At 46.3% G+C, this 20,219-nt stretch overlaps 1 protein-coding gene across 1 annotated transcript in view; it reads right to left on the bottom strand.

Annotated features, from left to right (window-relative positions):
* Positions 1–20,219, bottom strand: part of RNF17 (ring finger protein 17) — a 785,154-nt gene that overhangs the window by 685,658 nt on the left and 79,277 nt on the right. Inside the window, 1 exon segment of the mRNA XM_030200280.1 lies at positions 7,268–7,329. Coding sequence (XP_030056140.1) covers positions 7,268–7,329 — 62 coding nt within the window.

Below are 20,219 nucleotides of genomic sequence, written 5' to 3'. Positions count from 1 at the left end.
GGGGAGACCTGTGAAGGGGGGTGGACTGCGCCTCTGGAGATATCCCTTAGACCTAGTAAATTATCAAAAATTTCGGACATTTTTAGCAGAGAGGATAGCAGATTATGAATTCCATAATGGGGTTCATGGCCAGCAGCCGACCCTTTTTTGGGAGGCGGAAAAGGCCGTCTTGCGCGGAGACATAATCTCTTACTGTGCTAGAACTCGACGGATTCGAGATAGGGAGATCTTGAGGTTGGAATTGCAGGTCCGCAAATATAGAAAACTGTATGGTAGGAATGCTACTGCGGAGAATAAGTCACTGCTTTTGATTACGCAGCAAGAGCTCAACGAATTGCTGCATCGGAGGGCGGTTAAGTCCCAATTTTATTATAAATAAAAGCTATTCCAATATAGCAATAAGGCAGGGAGGTTGCTGGCGAATATGGTGCGGAGTAGAAGGGGAGCCTCTAGAATTTTACAACTGAAAGATTTAAATGGAAAGTTGTTGAGAACGGATCAGGGTATAGCAGATCGATTTGGCCAGTATTACGAGGGCTTATACGCTAGGCCGGAAGACGAAGGACTGAGTGCTGATATGTTTTTAGAGTCGGTACAGTTGCCCAGGTTGTCCCCTCGCCAAGTACAACGATTAAATAACCCACTTGAGGAGGGAGACCTTATGTTGGCGTTACAACAAAGTGCTTCTCACAAAACGCCGGGTCCAGATGGCTACCGAGTGGAGTTTTACAAACAGTTCTATGAACATATCAAGAGACCGCTTTTAGCCTTGTTTAATTCCATGATAGAGGAGAGGACTGTGCCTGAAACAATGAAGAGAGCTCAGATTGTAGTTATCCCGAAAGATGGTAAGGATGTGGCAGACCCTGGATCGTATAGACCAATCTCCCTTCTCAATGTGGACGCCAAGTTGTACGCTAAGATACTGGCGAACAGGTTGGCCCAGGTACTCCTGGACTTGGTGGAAGAGGCTCAAGTGGGTTTTGTGAAGGGGAGGACAGTGGTTCGGAATCTTCGTGCTATTTTGGCCTCTTTAGAGACGGTGCAATATAAGAGTCTGGCTTCTCTGTTAGTTAGTTTTGATGCAGAGAAAGCCTTTGACAGAGTGAGCTGGCCTTACTTGTTTGAGACTTTGAAGCAATATGGTATTCAAGGATCGTTCTTAGATGCAATTCAGGTGTTATATCTGGAGCCAATGGCTTATGTGTGGGTGAATGGGGTCTTGTTCTCGCTCATTTCATATCTTTAGAGGTACTAGGCAAGGATGTCCGCTCTCTCCTCTACTGTTCGTTCTATCCTTGGACCCCTTTGGTTAGGGCGATACAAACTCATCCAGAGATCAAGGGAATCCCGATAAGGGCCTCGAGGTTTCTTCTGTCAGCCTTTGCGGATGACTTACTGGTGCACTTGACACAACCATCCCAGTCTCTCCCGGCTCTGTTGGAGCTATTCCAAGAATTTGGAGATTATGCGGGATTTAAGCTTAATTATATGAAATCTCTGGCACTGGCGTCCTCAGAAGACCAGAAGAAGGAATGGGGGCAGGCTTTCCCACTTCGGTGGGCACGAGGGTCATTTCGCTATCTGGGAATATGGTTGTCTATGACCTCAGCGGATCTCTATCGATTGAATGTGAATAGATTGCTAAGTGGTACAGAGACAAGACTGAAAAGTTGGGTGACACTGCCCCTTACACTTTATGGGCGCATTCAGCTGTTTCGGATGGTAGAATTCCCCAGATGGCTTTACTGTCTACGGATGTTACCAGTCCTTATCAAACATAGAGATCTCAAAGTCTTACATCGTTTACTCAGACGATATTGCTGGGGAGGGAAAAAAGCTAAACTACCACTACCTCTGTTAATGGGCAACTGGAAAGAGGGGGGGCCTGGGTTTGCCAGACTTGAGAAGATATAATAGGGCATGCTTATTGCGATACTTTGGTGACTGGTTTTTTGACCGTGAAGATTATACGCCCCGTAGAACAGAGGCTCAATTTTTTGCTCCTTGCCACTTTTATTTTTTGTTACAGGCACCTGGGGCTCGTATACCTGAACACCTAAGAAATAGCCTGTTGCTAACATCTTTGCGGTTTCTTTGGAAAGACCTGATGGGTATTTGGGGTATATCGAAACACACATCAGATATGTTACCCATTTGTGGGAATTTATTGTTTAAACCGGGGATGGACAATAAAACATTTCAGGCTTGGGGACGCTTGGGCATTAGTCGTCTGGAGCATCTTTTAAACCAGCAAGGGACACTATTAAGTTTGGGCGCTTTGGGTATTGGCTATGACACGAATAACATTTTTGCCTATAATCAAATTATATACTATGTGAAGACGGTAGACTCAGAGGCTTTGAAACATAGACATTGTCACCGAATAAGACAGTTTTTAACAGGAGGAGACACAGAACGACTCTCGGTCTCTAAGTTGTATAAGATCTTGGGGAAATTGCCACTTTTAAAGGACCGGGAGTTAATACAAATGCGATGGGCCCGAGATTTAGCGAGACCAGGGCTGTCTTTGGATTTTGATATGTTAATTTCTAGAATTCCGGAGATGACTGGCAATGCAGGCTTCCGTGAATGCCAATACCGAATTTTGCATAGAGCATACCTCACAAAAGCTCAGATTTTTAGGATGGGAGAGGTGGAAGACCCACTATGTGAAAAATGTGGAAGGTTACCTGGGTCATTGTTCACTGTTTGTGGGAATGTTTTCGGGTACACCATTTCTGGAGGGAGGTTCTGCAATATCTGTCCTTTTTGTTGGGCTCTGGGGTAGTGGATTCCCCGATGGGTGTGTTGCTGGATAAACATGAGGTGTTTGCACTGCAGAGCATATCTGGAAGACACTTGATCCGTAGGGCCTGTTTGGTTGGCAAGAGGTTATTACTTTGTCAGTTGGTGGGTAGTGCTCTCCCGGATTTCTGGCACTGGAGGAATAGATTCCATGAACTAATGCTGTGTGAGCGCCGAGGGGTGGGATGTTCGAAGAGGAGGAGGAAGGCCTTTTTGGACATTTGGGGCCCGTATATTCAGACACTACATACCAGAGGTAGAAGTCTGGTCTTGAATTCCCTTTGATTTCACAGCAAGATACATTTCTGGAAGATATCTCAGGGTGGGTTAGGAGGGGAAGGGAGGGTAGACGGGAAGAATATGATATAGAATGATGGGAGTCTGAGAGATGGGAAAAGGAGGATGGCATTTAAAACCGTGATATGTTCCTCCTGCCCTGTGGGCGTTAACTTGTTGATGAATCACAACTTTGACATATGATGGAGGAGACATGGAAAGTAGTGAAATACAGAAACTACATGTACTGACTACAGAATGTTGACAGCATTCCATATTTATTTGCATTATGAATCTTGCTGAACAATGCTTCGGTTACTGTTTGATACAGTCCAAAGGTTCCTGTAAAGCTTTCTTGACAATAATTCTGTACAGATTTTCTCTTCAACAATGGATACAGTCAATAAACATATTACAAAAAGAAAAGGGAGGGGGATGGGGTAGGGAAAGGGGGGGGGGGAAATAAAAATGTTGATGATAGAAGTTCAGATGTATTAGTACAGGTTTGAAATGTTTACTACTGGAGTTTTAAGGATTGGCATGATATTGTATCATTTATGCATTCATCAATAAAAACACTATTACATTATATGGGAGGGAGAATGGGGGCTAGGGATGTACTGGAAGAGGGAGAAGGGTATGGCTGGAGTTGTGCCAGGACCTTCAGAGAAAGACCTTTTGGTTATAGTACACCACTTATGCATGACCCAGGAGGCTGGTGTGAAAGGGTAGGCAGGTAGGAGTCTGTGATGCAGGGTTTTGGTTATGAGTGTTGACGGTGCAGGTAATTGGGGAGGTGGGGGGGTATAAGGGAGGGAAGACAGAAGTAGATGCACATGGATGGACGGAGGGGAATGAGGAGAAATGCTGGATATGGATGGAGGGAAAATTGCTGAATTTAAGGGCTGGATTGGAACACTTTGAGGGATATATATATTTATATAGATATATATATATATATATGCTAATATGCCCCGCCCCATCCTTTGCCCCACCCCAAATGAAACAGTCAAACTACGCCCATGGCCTACTTGAGAAGCCTTAACATGTACAAAGTTTGAGCAGGAGAAATGGATATCCGCTGGAAATAAGTTGGTGTTTGACTTGACTTTTGTTTTCAGTGTTCCTGTGCTTCATCAATTGACAATAAGGTTGGCCCCCGCCCTAGTCCCACCAAATAAATTCTTTATGTGCCCCTTCTCCTACCTTCCGGGCTGTGTCTAGGTGTTTGCCAAGGCACCCTAAAAAGGGGGCTTACAGTAAGATAGAAGTGTACTATTCCAGAAGCAAGGAAAAAAGGTGTTATTTTTTTTCTAAATTTAAATACAGAGAGGACATATCTATCCCAACTACAATACAGCACTGGGGAGCTGATGCATAAAGTAAAACTTACTGTGATTGCAATGTTTGCTTTACACCAGTTGGAGCAGGTCTAAAGCAAATGTTATGTAGCATCTAATGCACAAAGGGGTTTTGCTTGGCTTTATCTGTGTTACTGTAGCAGCTACTGAATCTCATGTAAATGCATTACAACTCACTAGTATTATAATGAGCATTCCATGCGATGCACAGATTAAATGGTAGGTCTGGAGCTGTCAGAGAGGAGCCCCATGTGGCTACAATTTCTCTCCCTGGCTAGGATTCACTAGCAGAGACAAATTTTCCTAAAATGCTGTAGTCATTGCTTCTTCCTATAAGTACATCTAATGCAGGCAGCCAGTGCCACAAGCATATAACACACTCTCCCTCTCTTATTCACCTGCTACAGCCATTGCACTGTTGGGATGCTGAAGCCGTTAGCTGCCCCTGGTACTGACCATCACTTGTTTTTGGCTCCGGGCTCCGATCTAAGACACAGGGAGCGGAGGAGGTTCCTGGCCTGGTGAGTGGTGAGGCCGGGGCTCCGCTGCTGCTGCCTAGGTGGCTCCTCCCCCTTCTCAGTAGACGCACAAAACACACCAACCCCTCAAAAAAATAAAATAATAATGATGGGGAGAGCTCCCTGCACCAGGTTCCTCATCCTTCTCGATCTATCCGCCGCTTTTGACACTGTTGATCACAGCCTACTCCTTGATACGCTGTCTTCATTTGGATTCCAGGGCTCTGTTCTTTCCTGGGTCTCCTCCTGCCTCTCGTTTCGTACCTTTAGTGTATACTCTGGTGGATCCTCTTCCACTTCTATCCCTCTACCAATCGTTGTACCTCAGGGTTCTGTTCTCCGTTCTCTCCTGTTCTCCATCTACACTTCTTCCCTTGGCTCTCTATCATCCCATGGCTTTCAATACCATCTCTATGCTGATGACTCCCAAATTTACCTCTCTATCCCCCGAAATATCAACCAGCATCAAAGACCAATATTTCAGCCTGCCTATCTGATATCACTGCTTGGATGTCTCAATATCATCTGAAACTTAACATGGCCAAAACCGAGCTTCTCATCTTTCCCCCTAAACCTACCTCTCCCCACCCCCCTTTCTCTATTTCTGTGAATGGCACTCCCATTCTCCCTGTCTCATCTGCTCATAACCTTGGGGTCATCTTTGACTCCTCTCTTTCCTTCTCTGCTCATATTCAACAAATTGCCAAAACCTGTCGTTTCTCTCTCTATAACATTAGCAAACTCCGTCCCTTCATCTCTGAGCACTCTACCAGAACCCTTATCCACACTCTTATCACCTCTCGTCTTGATTATTGTAACCTGCTTCTCACTGGCCTCCTTCTAAGTCATCTCTTTCCTCTTCAATCAGTCCAAAACTCTGCTGCGCAACTCATTTTCCGCCAAAGTCGCTATGCTTACATTAGCCCAGTGCCGTAGCGAGGGCGGCTGACACCCGGGGCGGGTCTCTGCTGCGCACCCCCCCCCCCCCCGGGTGCAGCATGGCGCAACCCCCCTCCAGCGCGTACCCTCCCCCGGAGCACGATCTTAGTTTAGAAGTGAGGGGCGGGCGGGTGGGCCGATCCGCCCCCAAGTCCACGTCGCTGGGGGCTGCATCGGTGCCTTGCTCTCTCTGCCCCGGAACAGGAAGTAACCTGTTCCGGGGCAGGGGGAGCGGGGAGCCAATGGAGACGACGCCCCCCTGCGGCGTGCACCCGGGGCGGACCGCCCCACCGCCCCCCCCCCCTTTCCTACGCCACTGCATTAGCCCCCTCCTTAAGTCACTTCACTGGCTCCCTATCTGTTTCCGTATTCAGTTCAAGCTTCTCTTATTGACTTATAAGTGTACTTACTCTGCCGCTCCCCAGTACCTCTCCACTCTTGTCTCTCCCTACGCCCCCCCTCGGGTACTCCGTTCTGTAGATAAATCTCTCTTATCCGTCCCCTTCTCCTCTACTGCTAATTCTAGACTCCGTTCCTTTTTTGTCTTGCTGCACCTCATGCCTAGAATAGACTTCCCGAGCCTGTACGTCTAGCCCCGTCTTTGGTCGTTTTCAAGTCCAAACTTAAAGCCCACCTCTTTACCAATGCTTTTGCCTCCTAAACAATACTCACTTGCCCTGTCCTTTATCCTCACCTATTTTTCCCTTACCCTTAATTGTTCTGTTTGCCTGTCTTATCTAGATTGTAAGCTCTTTGAGTAGGGACTGTCTTTTTGTGTCTGGTGTACAGCGCTACGTATGCCTTGTAGCGCTATAGAAATGATAAATAGTAGTAGTAGTAATTTTGGACATCTATGTATTCATCTCAGTGTAGTGTGAAGGCAATGAAGTGTCCACTTCAGCTAGTCTTGTTGCATGTAATGATGTTCCTATACTTTAAAGTTTTTTTAAAAACCGAGAATTTTAAAAAGCATATGACAGTATTGAAAATTTGTTACAGTACCATATTTATTTTCACTTCATATGCATGCCGGTTTTAATTGTGTGATCATGCAACAAAAAAAATTTTAATCACACGATTAATTGCAATTAAAACTTTTAGCCGCTGCCCACCCCTAATTATAACTTACATACTGCCCCCTCCCCCCCCAAGGTTAAGTCTGTGGAACAAAATATTCAGAAGAGTCTCAGAACTGTTCAACTAAATCCATCAGAATTCAAAGCTGAAATATCCTAGGATTAAAAAGATTAAAATCCACTAATGGTTAAAATCATTAAATATGTAAGCTACCATACACACAATGACATACTATAATCAGATTTAATTTTCTATAATGTTTAACCATTTACCAACAATCCTAATTACCTTGGAATTGCAAAACGTGGTATCTTTATCTTTGGAAGTACAGCTCAGCAGATCTTCTGAATCTATAAAATAAGCACAAGGTATATACCAAGGCACAAGGTTTCATCTCAAAATACTGCGAAATCAGTTGACAGCTAAATATTCCAAGCTTTATAAATTAACTTACTTTTATACCATTATTAACTGAATATAGTACTGTTGTCTCTGACAAAATGCTGAACAGCCCAAAGACTACAGAGCTAGTTCCACTGAATCCCTCTCCCCAAAAAGAAAAATTCACATGGAAAGCACGACTCCTTGCCAACCATTAGAGAAATTAGTCCTTATCTGCTATGTTTCTTTCCTTTAGTCCAACAGATCACTCCAAACAAATGGATTATGCCCGTCTACCAGCAAGTGAAAACGGGTCACTGAATTATCTACAACAGTAACCACTACTCCAATTCAGTACTTTGATAACTGCAGTTGGACTATGGAGCCCAAGACTTGGGTCTTCTAATCAGAGAAGTGAGAAGAACTAATAGAATAATAAGCTCTGCAAAATGTACTAGAAAACAAGGCGTGTTTCTGGATTGATCTGTTGGAATAAAAGGAAAGAAAATTAGTAGGTAAAAACTAATTTCTTCTTCCTTATTGTCTCAACAAATCGGTCCAGAAAAATGGTATGTATCAAAGCAGTCCGTATGGTGGGCAGAAGTCAGACACCTGTGCCCAAAAGGATGGGGCTCCAAACCCAGCATCTGCAGAATTCACCATATCCAGTCTAGAGTGCTTGGGGAAAGAATGGGCAGAAGACCAGGTCCACTGACCAGCAAGTATCCTCCAGCAGAACTGCTCTGGGCTCTGCCATGACACCTCCCCAGTGGTGGAATGAGCCCAAAAGGCTGCCAAGGTCACTTGCCCATCAAAACATAGGCTGAAGAAACTGTCTTTCACCCACCTGGCAGTAGTCACTTTGACACCAGAAAGGCCCTTCCTGAGATCTGCAAACAGGATAAACAGGTGATCAGAGAATCACAATTCATTTGTGACCTTCAGATTTCCAAGCAGAATTGTACGTACATAAGAGTGAAAACTTCCCATAATGGTCCTTGCAGAAGAAGAATCAGTTGGTTAACATGAAAAGGGGAAACCACTTAACAAAAAGAAAGACCATGAAAATGGAGACTCCTGCTTCCGTAAAGGACAAGAAAAATTCCTACAAGGAAGCCTGAGGCTCAAACTCCTCATGGAAGCAATGGCAACACCACACACTGATTTCAGGGCAAGATCCTTAAGCACGGCATTATGAACATAATCAAAGGGAACACCCTGAAGAACCTTCAAAACAAGGTTTAAATTCCACTGAGGAACCACCAGCCTAAAAAGGGGATTGGAGCCAATTAAATCCTTTTAAAACCATACCACATTGGGCAGAACCATCAAAGAGTTCTTCAAACAGCCTCAAAAACATGAGCACAGTTACTTGCGCCTTTAAGGAGTTTAAGGCCACACTCTTCTTGTAAAAAGGTGAGGATGTGAATCAAGGAGGATCAACAGCCCTCTGGGAACACCATGCTTCAAAAACCTTCCAACCCACGCATGAGTTGTCCAAATAGAGCACTTTCTGGCCTGAAGCAAGATGGTGATAACCACCTCTAAATAGCACTTCTCTCTCAATCGAGACCGTAAGATCAAAGCAAGACAGGTCCCCCATTAGTAGGAGGCCTTGGTGAAGACCCTTGCACAATGTCTAATGGAAGATAAAAGATCTTCAAACTACAGTTTCCTGGGCCAAAGGGGAACACAGAAGTGGAATTGTAGACCAAGGTTGAAGGGCATTTAGGTCCTGCAAACTGTACTCTTCTGGGAACCCCAGTACTTAACTTTCTTGCCATCAGTTCCATAAGGAGAAGACCCCTCCATGTGACTGAAAGAGGTAGTCTGATTAGAGGTGATCAGAGTTCTTGCTCAGAAAACAATCTGCCCGAGTGTTCAGCTGCAAATGTGAACCGCCAAGAGCACTTGAAAGATTTTCTGCCCCTAAGACAAGCCTCCAATTCCAGAGAAATGCTCCCTATTGATATAAGCAACTATTGTTGTAACGAGAGAACCCAGATTGGTTAATGATGCCGAACACTGGCAACTGTCAAAACAGCTTTGCTAACAGTTCCAAGTCAGAGGTGGTTGATCTGCCCACAGGACCTCGATGGAGGATCACTTGCCCTGCGCTTAGATGGAGACAAACTCCCCAGCACGAGACTGGAATACACGATGATCCACAATCCACTCCAGAATTCCAAGAGAAACCCCCTACTGCAGACTATTTATTTAACCACAACCACCACTGTTATACTGCATTATACTGCATTTCACCTGCAAGGTTCAAGATGACATTAATGCTGTTGGACCAGGGATCATCTACTAAGGAGAGGACTGCAGAGGTCTCATGTGAACCCTCAACCCAAGGGACCACCATAAATCTCAAAACATGCATGTAGTCCCGAACTTAGGGGGGGGGGGTGCCAGAGCTCAAGAGGTACCATATTTGAGACTAGCTGGTCTCTCATGGCTGCTGGAAGACAGACACTGGTATCTAACTGGAGCCCCGAGTGCTAGAGAGCATCAGATGACTCTTGGGGGAAATTGACTACTCAATCTTAGGACTAAGTAAAAAAAACCATACTAGAAGTAGCCTTCTAATTCTCCTGAGAAGACGCCATCAGCCAGACTAGGTAGGAATAGAATAATCCCGTCATGACAAAGAAATTCTGCTATTACCACCATAACCTTGGTAGAGGTTCTGGAGGGCTATTGAGAGGCCAACGGGTGTAGCCCGGAACTGAAAGGGTTGACCAAGAATTGCAGAGCACAGGAAGTGTTAAGATGACCTAGTGTGAAAGTAAGCTTTTTTTGAGGTCCAAGGAGATGAGATTCTTCAGAATGGACCAATGCTATTATCCAAGGAAGAGTTTCCATTCTTAAGCACATTACTCCAAGTTTGATTCACATACTTGAGGTCCAGGATTGGATGGAAGATGCCCTCTTTTGGGACACAACATAAATGAATCTTTGAACCTTGTTCTGCTTGGGGAGCTGGTGTCACCATTCTTAAAATCTAGAAAGCCTCATGGTGTCCTGAACTGCTAGGACACTGAGGTCACAAGGTGACTCGAGGAAACATATCTACAAGAGTGGGGGGTGGGGGGAACCTCTAGCTTCTAGCCTTCCCTGATGACTTCTAATACAAGTCCACTTGTCAGAAACGCAAGAGACATCTGCCTATCAAGTCCACTCAACAGCTGGTCTGCAAACCATCACTAGAAAGGGTGAGCAAAATTGGACACATGCAAAGGTGTACCTAATCCCTGTCTTACCACCCCCCCCCCCCCCCCAACTAAAGGAAGACACTTTTTATTGAAACAAAAGCAATAAAAACCTACTTTAAGGCCAATATTGCTTAGATCCCCAGAAACATAAACAAGCTTGTGAACTCAAGAAGGAAAGCTTTGGTTGCATATCTTCTGGCAATAAGATTTAGAATCTTTCATGTCCTTAAAGTTCCAAAGATCTTATCCAAACAATTTTAGTTGGAAGGGTAACTTAGTGCCACATCTGCAGCCAATTTCTAAGTACATAAGTAACGCCACACTGGGAAAAGATTAAAGGGTTCATCGACCCCAGCATCCTGTCCATGACAGCGGCCAATCCAGGCCAAGGGCACCTGGCAAGCTTCCCAAACGTACAAACATACTATACATGTTATTCCTGGAATTGTGGATTTTTTCCCCCAAGTCCATTTAGTAGCGGTTATGGACTGTCCTTTAGGAAAACCGTCTAACCCCTTTTAATCTCTGCCAAGCTAACCGCCTTCACCACATTCTCCGGCAACGAATTCCAGAGTTTAATTATGCGTTGGGTGAAGAAACATTTTCTCCGATTTGTTTTAAATTTACTACACTGTAGTTTCATTTGCATGCTCCCTAGTCCTAGTATTTTTTGGAAAGCGTGAACAGACGCTTCCCATCCACCTGTTCCACTCCACTCATTATTTTATATACCACTATCATGTCTCCCTCAGCTGTCTCTTCTCCAAGCTGAAAAGCCTAGCCTCCTTAGTCTTTCTTCATAGGGAAGTCGTCCCATCCCCGCTATCATTTTAGTCGCCCTCCGCTGCACCTTTTCCAATTCCACTATATCTTTCTTGAGATGCGGCGACCAGAATTGAACACAATACTCAAGGTGCGGTCGCACCATGGAGCGATACAACGGCATTATAACATCCTCACACCTGTTTTCCATACCTTTCCTAATAATACCCAACATTCTATTCGCTTTCCGAGCAGCAGCAGCACACTGAGCAGAAGGTTTCAGTGTATTATCGACGACGACACCCAGCCTTTCCATAGCCTGAACCACTCTTGGACCGGTGTCCGGTGTATTCCGTTGTGCAGAGATTATATCCTGCATAGTTTCCTGAATGTGAAAAAATTTTGGAGGTTTTTTGCTGCCAGACATCATGGAATCTGAAGATGCAAGCTGGGGAAGAAATACTCAAGCTAAGGCCCTAATCAAAACAGACAGTTCCTCTCTACTATATAACCAAGACACTGAAGGATCATCTCCCTCAACGTTGAGCAGCTCCCCCTCATCCAAGGAATCTTTGCAAGAAGAATCTGACAACCTAGTCTGAGAGAATAATGAAGGAGCGCACCTGGGCCAATAGACTATGGAGACTGCACCCTCCTCCTTTTAGAAGCCAAAGCTTCCTAGCCATGAGCTGAGACCAGCAGAACCTCAACAAAGGAATGTGCAAGCTGGAGTGCTTCAACAAATATACTCTGTGTTAGAGTTGAAGAGGTTGTTCTTTGTTTAAAAAGGCTGTGCTGTACAATAGTATATTTTGATCCGTAACTACAAACTTTAAATACATTTAAAATAATATGCTTGGTGAAAAATGAAAGTCCAGAGAAAAAGAGAAGGGAAGGACCTGCAAGCCAGCACCAGAATGAGTGGAGGGAGATAAAAAGGGCATCGGATATCTAAGGCAGTGCTTCATCAGAAAGAAGCAGTGCGTGAAAATATGGCCAACCATTCCAATGGTGTCTGAACCAGTACTGCAGCGGAGCATGCCCTGAACTTTCTCCCAGAGCTTGGAGCACAGACCACATTAGCCCCAGAGGGTCCCAGTGCTTGCTCTAGCTGATCCTGCCACAGACAGGGAGAGAGAAAATGACAAACATTGGCCTGACACTAATTTCCTCCCACCACAGTGAATGCTTAGATGGCAAATCCAGTAATTGGGAAACAAAGCCAGTGATGAGCATACTTCTACAGTGACCTGATCATGACTAGGCAGATTTAGATGGGATGGAGTAGGGCTTCAATAACAGCTTCAGTAGTTAGAGAACAAGCTGATGGGCAGACTTCTATGGTCTGTGCCCTGAAAATGACAAGAGCAAATCAAGATCAAGTATGTGCATGTAAATATCTTGTTGAGCAGACTGGATGAACCGTACAGGTCTTTACCTGTCGTCATCTACTAAGTTAATGCTTCAACCAGAACTTCCATGAGGCTAAGGAGAAATGCTGCTGAATTCCCCACATATTACTCACTAGTCCAAAGTACCTTCCTTCCAACTGCTTCTCTGTCAAGACTCTCTCAAACATTGAACATGGTGAGAGTCAGGCTCTTTTTTTAAGGCTAAGAAGCAAGCTTGGGGGAAGGGGGAGGACTAGAACTACTAGTTGTATACCTGAGAAGTAACAAGAGAGCCTGAAAACCCCCAGCTTAAGTGGAACCAGCACCACTGGACCAGGAGCAAGAGTCATCAGAGCAGTAAAGAGGATGCCAAAGCAGTCACCTCCCATCTCCTGGATATAGATTATAGTGAATTAGAATAATGGTTATTGTCCCTTATAACAGGACTTCTGCGGTCTGTCTCTCCACCTGCTGGTAGACAGAAATAACCTGTTCCTCTACTTCTGTTGAGATAATAAAGTGAAGATCCTTAGCTGTAGCAGGTATTCTCCTAGGACAGCAGGTCTTATATTCTCAAACATGGGTAACGCGATCTTTTGTTGCCCGGTACGGAGCTTATGAGAAGCTGAAAAGAGCTATATGGAACATGACACGCTCCACCACAAATGCACGAGTGCCTTCCTGCTGGCCAAGAGAGCACAGTTACTGCAGTGCAAGACCACAGCATAGGTGACAAAGACAAAAAGGAGACAACTCCAAGGGGAAGTGGAAGGGGTGTGAGAATATAAGGCCTACTGTCCTCAGAGAAAGCAGCTCTGACATTGAGCCGTGACATGACCCTCTAGAGTCAGCCTAGTTTGGATATAAGCAAAGGAAATGAAAGCTGCTGGCCAATTGGAAATGGTGCGTTTACCATGGCGACTCCCCTCCTGTTGGGATCAAAGGACAAACAACTGGACGGACTGTCGGAAGGGCTTCGTCCGCTTCATATAAAAGGCCAATGCTCTCTTGCAGTCCAATGTGTGCAAGCTGCTTTCGCCATAGTGGGCACGAGGACGGGGAAAAATGTTGGCAAGAAAATCGACTGGTTTAGATGGAACTCCCGACACCACTTTCGGCAAGAACTTAGGGTGTGTGCGAAGGACTACTCTGTTGTGATGAAATTTAGTAGCTCACTGACGCTACAAGCTGAAGTAACGGCCATCAAGAAAACAACCTTCCCGGTCAAGTACTTCAGATGGCAGAAATTCAGTGCCTCAAAAGGAGCTTTCATCAGCTGGGTGAGAACAACATTGAGATCTCATGACACTGGTGGAGGTTTGAAGGGTGCTTTGACAAAAGCAAACCTCTCATGAAGCGAACTAAAGGCTGTCCAGAGATAGGCTTACCTTCTACACACTGATGATATGCACTAATTGACACTAAGGTGAACCCTTACGGAGTTGGTCTAGAGACCAGACTCTGATAACTGTAGAAAGCAAGGTCTGTGTAGGACAAGAAAGGGGATCTAGGGCCGTGCTGTCACACCAGACAGCAAACCTCCTCCATTTAAAAAAGTAAAACCTCTTAGTGGAATCTTTCCTGGAAACCACAGGAGACACCCTCTGAAACACCCAAGGAAGTGAATTCTAGGCTCACAATGTCCAGGCCATGAAAGCCAGAGACTGGAGGTTAGTATGTAGAAGAGATCCCTCGTTCTGAGTGATGAGGGTTGGAAAACACTCCAATCTCCACAGTTCTTTGGAGGGCAATTCCAGAAGTAGAGGGAACCAAATCGGAGGCAGCCAGTAAAGTGTGATCAGGATCATGATTCCACAGTCTTACTTGAGTTTCAACAAAGGTTTTCCTCACTAGAGTATGAGGATACGCATACAGAAGGCCTGTTCCCCAATGAAGGAGAAAGGCATCTGCATCTGACGCTAGTCTGTCGTGGACCTGAAGCCTGGAACAGAACTGAGGGGCCCTGTGATTGAGTTGAGTGGCGAAAAGATCCACCAAGGGGGTGCCCCACGCTCTGAAGATCTTGCGGGCTATGCCCATATTCAGAGACTACTTGTGAGGTTGCATTACCCCTGCTCAGCCTATCGGCCAGACTGTTTACGCCCACCCAGAAACATGACCTGGAGAACATGCCCAAATTGAAGGTGTATCCTAACCGGACTTTGAAGAACCCACTGATTGGAGGTTATGAGAGGCCACCTTTGGTGAAAAAATGTTAACACTCCCCCAACCAGTAAGCTATCCGGCACGGACACTTATGGCAGCTATGCTCTGCTGGAGCCAATCAAAAGCCCTTCCCTTGCTTTTGCTGGGGAGAAGCAGGGGCCTTGGGCGCATGCAGCTGACAAGAACAAGTGCGCTGGAGAGTAGCCTGAGCAGGCTGGCGAGCCACCGGAGCATACCTACACCTAGAAAAGAAGTACTCTGGAACCCACCAAAATACCTCCTGGATGAGGAGGTGATCGCAGAAGGCGCCTGGCGGGAGAGAGAAGACATAGCATCAGTATGCTTCTTGATCTGGTGAACCAGTTCCTCAACCTTCTCTACAAAAACGTTATCCCCCCACCATGGGGCATCTGCCATTCTCTGCCCAGGTCAGAGACACACAGCCATGAGAGTCCGCGCATCGCTATACCTTGGGCAGAGATACTGGACGCCAAAGTGTCGTAACTGCCCCTGGCCAAGAACTTGCAACATGCCTTCTGCTGCTTGACCAGCTGGTGAAAGGCTCGGACTGCTCCGAAGGGGAGTTACACTGACCAAGTTAGACAGCTGCCTCACTGAGTTCCGCAAGTAGACACTCATGAAGAGGCTGATATGACTGAATACGGGCAATAAGCATCACGGCCCGATAATTTTCCTCCCAAAAGCGTCCAAGGACTTGCTTCTCTGCCTGGGGGAGCTGAAGCATAGTCCCTAGTACTTTTGGCTCTCAAGAGCGGCATCCACCACTATGGAGTTTGTGGGTAACAGACCTCACCAACCCAGGTTCCCTGCGGATTTGATACTGGGAGTCAGTTTTTTTGGAGGACCACAGGGACAGACAGAAGGGACACCCAGTTTCATATGAGGACTGCCTTGGAATATCTCATGCACAGGGGCTATCACTGCTTCCTTAGGTGGAGAGGGCTGCACCAAGAAGGTATAGTAGGCGCAGGAACCCCCGATGCCGATACACATCCACTGCATAAAGTCCTCCAAAAGCTCTGGGAGAAAGGCCTGGAGGTGCTCATCGAGAGCCCACCATCTGTAAAGGCTGTGGGGCCGGTGTGGGTTCAGGTTAACTAACCACCTGGAGTGCGGGAGCAGGATCCGGATGCTGGAAGACATGCGAGCCGGCACCTATTGAATGGAAGGGGAGCACTCCTCCCGGCGCTGACGATTCTCAGGAGCCGGATCCCTCGATGTCCCAGAGCTCCCAGCACGGTGGCGAAGGAGATTGGTGTCTGTGCTTCTTGACCTTCCCAGTTGCACCTCACCAAGACTCCTTGGTGCAAAGAGGATGACATGGAATCCTTACGACGCATCGGGATCGGGTCCAACATAGTCTGTCCTGGGGGCCTGCAGAGTAGGAGGCCTCAAGACAGGTGGAGATCACTCGATGCCTCACTGCTCCCAGTGTGTCGGGGTCTCTTAGCCAGCCATCCATACCTCCACTCCTGAAGTCAAGCCTCCCTCGATGCCGCTGACCCTCGATTGCCAAAGGACCCCGGACTGGGCTCCAAAATGTTTTTCTCTGAAACTGTTGGGGAATTTGTGTCCTCTTCATACAAAGGCATAGGCACAACTCGCAGGGCTATGGCCGGGCCCAAGACACTAGATACACCAAGAATGGTTATTCTGTGATGAGATGGGCTGGTTGCACCGAGTACAGTATTTGAAGCCACTGGGATTCTTCGATGACATGGAAGGGAAGACTGCTCTGGCTAAATCAAAAAACACATTGTGCTAGGAGAAAAAAAAGCAAAAAAAAATGGAGACACAGCTGAGGAGGCCTAAGGACAGCCGCGACTAAATGGAAACAAACGTGGGTCTAACACAAGACAAAAAAAAAAAAAAAAGTTAAAAATGAAGAAAGAAAACAACGAAAAAAAAACACACTGGAGGGCTCTTTCTAGGGAAAAAAAATGGAGCCACAGAAAAAAAAAAACACTGCCACTCCTAATGTGGAAAAAGATAACCGAGGAGCACGGTCGCATGATGGTCAGGAAGGCACTCCGCGAATTCATGGTGCAGCGGTGCACGTGCACCAGAAGGCTTAAGCAACTTTTTTATTTTGCTCTTCAATATGCCGTTCCCCGGGCCGTCGACCCACCTGTAGATACAGTCTGCTTGTCCTCTGAGAATACCTGCTACAAGTATCTCACTTCTATGGGAGAAAGCTGGCCAATATATTCTCACACATAGGGAAATCGCTAGATACCAGGCTCATCAAAAACTGCCACTGGTCAAATGGACCTCGCAACGGCGAGAACAGAACAGAGATCAACCTGAAACTATATAACAACTATGTGAGCGTGCAGCCTGGAACAGAAGAAAATGGCTGGAGGATTCTAGACCCCAAACAGATTCTATAATACTGTCTGCCAAACAGACTGTCATGTTGGGTATCCTGCTCAAGGCAGTAGCGTGATGTGAATGTGTGGACCAAAGATCAAGTTGCAGCCTTGAAAATTTCTTCAATGAAGCCTGACCGCAAGTGGGCTACTAACGCAGCCAATTAGACTGTGCATTTCCCCAATGGCGATCTCAATCCTGTTGGGATTAAAAAAAACAAAGTTGGGCTATTTGTGGACTCAGTCTGCTCCATGTAAAAGGCCAATGCTCACTTGCAGTCCAAGGTGTGCTAGACGCTCTTGCCAGGATGGGCATGAGGTCAAGGAAAGAATGTTGGCAAGGAATTGATTGGTTCAGATGGAACTCCAACATCACTTAGGTAGGGACTTAGGGAGCATGTGAAACTTAGTGTAAAGGTGCATCCACTACTAAGACCTGAAGCTCACTGATTCTGTGAGCTGAACAGCCAAGTCCAGTACTTATGACAGGAATGCAGTGGCTTGAAAGGAGCTTTCATCAGCTGGGTGAGAACACTGAGGTCCCATGACACAGCTGGATGTCCGATAGGGAGCTTTGACGAAAGCAAACCTCTCATTAAGCAAACAACTAGAGGCTGTCCATAGATGGGCTTACCCTCTACATGTTGATAAGCACTAACTGCACAGAGGTGAACCTTTACAGAGTTGGTCTTGACCAGGCTCGTAAAGATGTAGAAGGTATTCAAGCAGGGTGTGTGCAGGACATGAAATGGATCTAGAGATTTGCCCTCACATCAGACTGCAAACCTCCTCCATTTAAGAGAGAGTTAACTTTTCGTGGAATCTTTCCTGGAAGCCAGCAAGACCCGTGAGACACACTCAGGCAGACCAAAGGAAGCAAATTCTAGGCTCAATATCTAGGCTGTAAGGGCCAGAGACTTAAAATCGGGAAGAAGAAGAGACCCCCCCTTGTTCTGTGTGATGAGGGTTGAATAACTCCAGAAAAGGGAATCAAATCTGTCAAGGCCAGTAAGGAGCGATCAGTATCACAGTCCCGTGGTCTTGCTCAAGTTTCAACAAGGTCTTCCCCACAACAGGTATGGGAGGATACGCATACAGAAGACTTGTGGCAATGCCCATGTTGAGAGATCACTCGTGAAGTTGCATGACCCTGCTCAGTATGTCAGCCAGGCTGTTTCTGCATGCCAGTTAAGTGCCACAAAGGAGAATCCAATGCTGAAGATCCCAATGCCACATCCGAACAGCCTCCTAACACAAGACATGATCTTGTGCTCCCCACTTGTTGGTGTAATACAATGCAACCTGAATTGTCCATTTGAATGAGTATAATTTGGTGAGACAGCCAATCTCTGAAAGCCTTTAGAGCGCACCAAATATCCCAAAGCCAGGAGAGCAATCTGTTTCATAGGTGGACTAAGCACCTTGAGTGTGAACTCTGTCTACACAGGCTCCCCAACAGAGGCGAGATGTATCCGCCATCAGCACTCTGTGGCTAAGGAATTTGGAATGGAAGTCCCAGAGTCAAACTGGATTGCATGGTCCACCACAACAGGGAGCAAATGAGTTCTAGGGGACACATGGATGACATCTTCCAGGTTCCCGGTGGCTTGGCACCACTGAGCAGTTCTCATGTGAAGATAGGGTCATGGGCATCACAAACTGTGGACACCATGAGGCATATTTGGAAGGCTAAGTGCTTTGAAAATATGCCTCCATGTGTCCCAATGGCCTCAACATCTGCTGATCTGTTACCTGCTGAGAGGTATGAACCTGAGAAGCCAGTGTGACAAGTGTGTTTGCTCTCGGCCCCAGGTGGAAGGCTTGAACCTTCTGTGTATCGAGCAGGGCTCCACTGAACTCCAATTGCTGGGCAGGATGTAGATGGGACTTGGGGTAGTTTAAAACAAACCTTAGTATCACAAGCATCCAAATAGTCCTCCACATGGACTCCTAAGCACCGCCCTCCAACCCGCTCTTCACCAGCCAATTGCTGAGATAAGGGAACACATGAACTCAGTCTGCATAGCAACGCTACAACTACCGTTAGACATTTGGTAAAGAGACAGAGCTGACGTGAGGCCAAATGGCAATGCTCGATACTGGAAGTGCTGTGTTCTCAACCAAAATCAAATTCTTCTGGTGTTCCGTTGGGCTGGAAGTATCGGAATGTGTGTATATGCATCCTTTAAGTCCAGAGCATAGTCAACTGTTTTCCTGAATCAAGGGGAGAAGGGTGCCCAGGGAAACTATCCTGAACTTTTCTTTGACCAGGAATTTGTTCAGGGCCCTTAGGTCTAGGATCCCCCGTCTTTTTTGCTTAAAGAAGTACCTGGAATACAATCCCCACCCTTCCTCCCCTGATGGAACAGGCTCGACCGCATGAGCCTTCAGAAGGGCCTAGAGTTCCTCTGCAAGTACCTGCTGATGCTGAGAGCTAATGAGCGAGCTCTTGGCGGGCAACCTGGAAGTTTCCGATGCCAATTGAGGGCATATCCTAAACGGACTATTTGAAGACATTACCTTTCATGGAAAAAAAAAAGCATCAGCTTCTTCCCCCCCCCCCAGTAAATCATCTGGCAGGGACACTGGAACAGCAGCTATGCTCTGCTGGAGCCAAACATTCATCCCATGCTTTGACCGGGGGAGAAGCAGGGGCCTTATGACACAAACGAATGCGTTGGGGCCTTATGAACTCACTAAAAGACCTCCTAGAGGAGGAAACAGATGCAGAAAGTTCCCGGCGGGGAGAGAGAAGAAATGTTTACCAGTGTTTCTTGATTTGGTCAGCAACCAAGATCGATGCATCTTGGCCTTCGCCCACAGCCAGTCACCGAGACTCCTCAATGCCAATGAGGACGACTTTGAATCCTCACATCGCCTCAGGTAGAGTCCGACACAGGCCAATCCTGGGAGGCCGTGCACATCAGTTGGCGTT

Source organism: Microcaecilia unicolor, chromosome 4 (genome assembly GCF_901765095.1).
Source record: "Microcaecilia unicolor chromosome 4, aMicUni1.1, whole genome shotgun sequence".
In the NCBI taxonomy this organism is placed as follows: Eukaryota; Metazoa; Chordata; class Amphibia; order Gymnophiona; family Siphonopidae; genus Microcaecilia; species Microcaecilia unicolor.
Note: the sequence above shows the minus strand (reverse complement) of the source record. Positions and strands in the feature narration are given on the sequence as shown.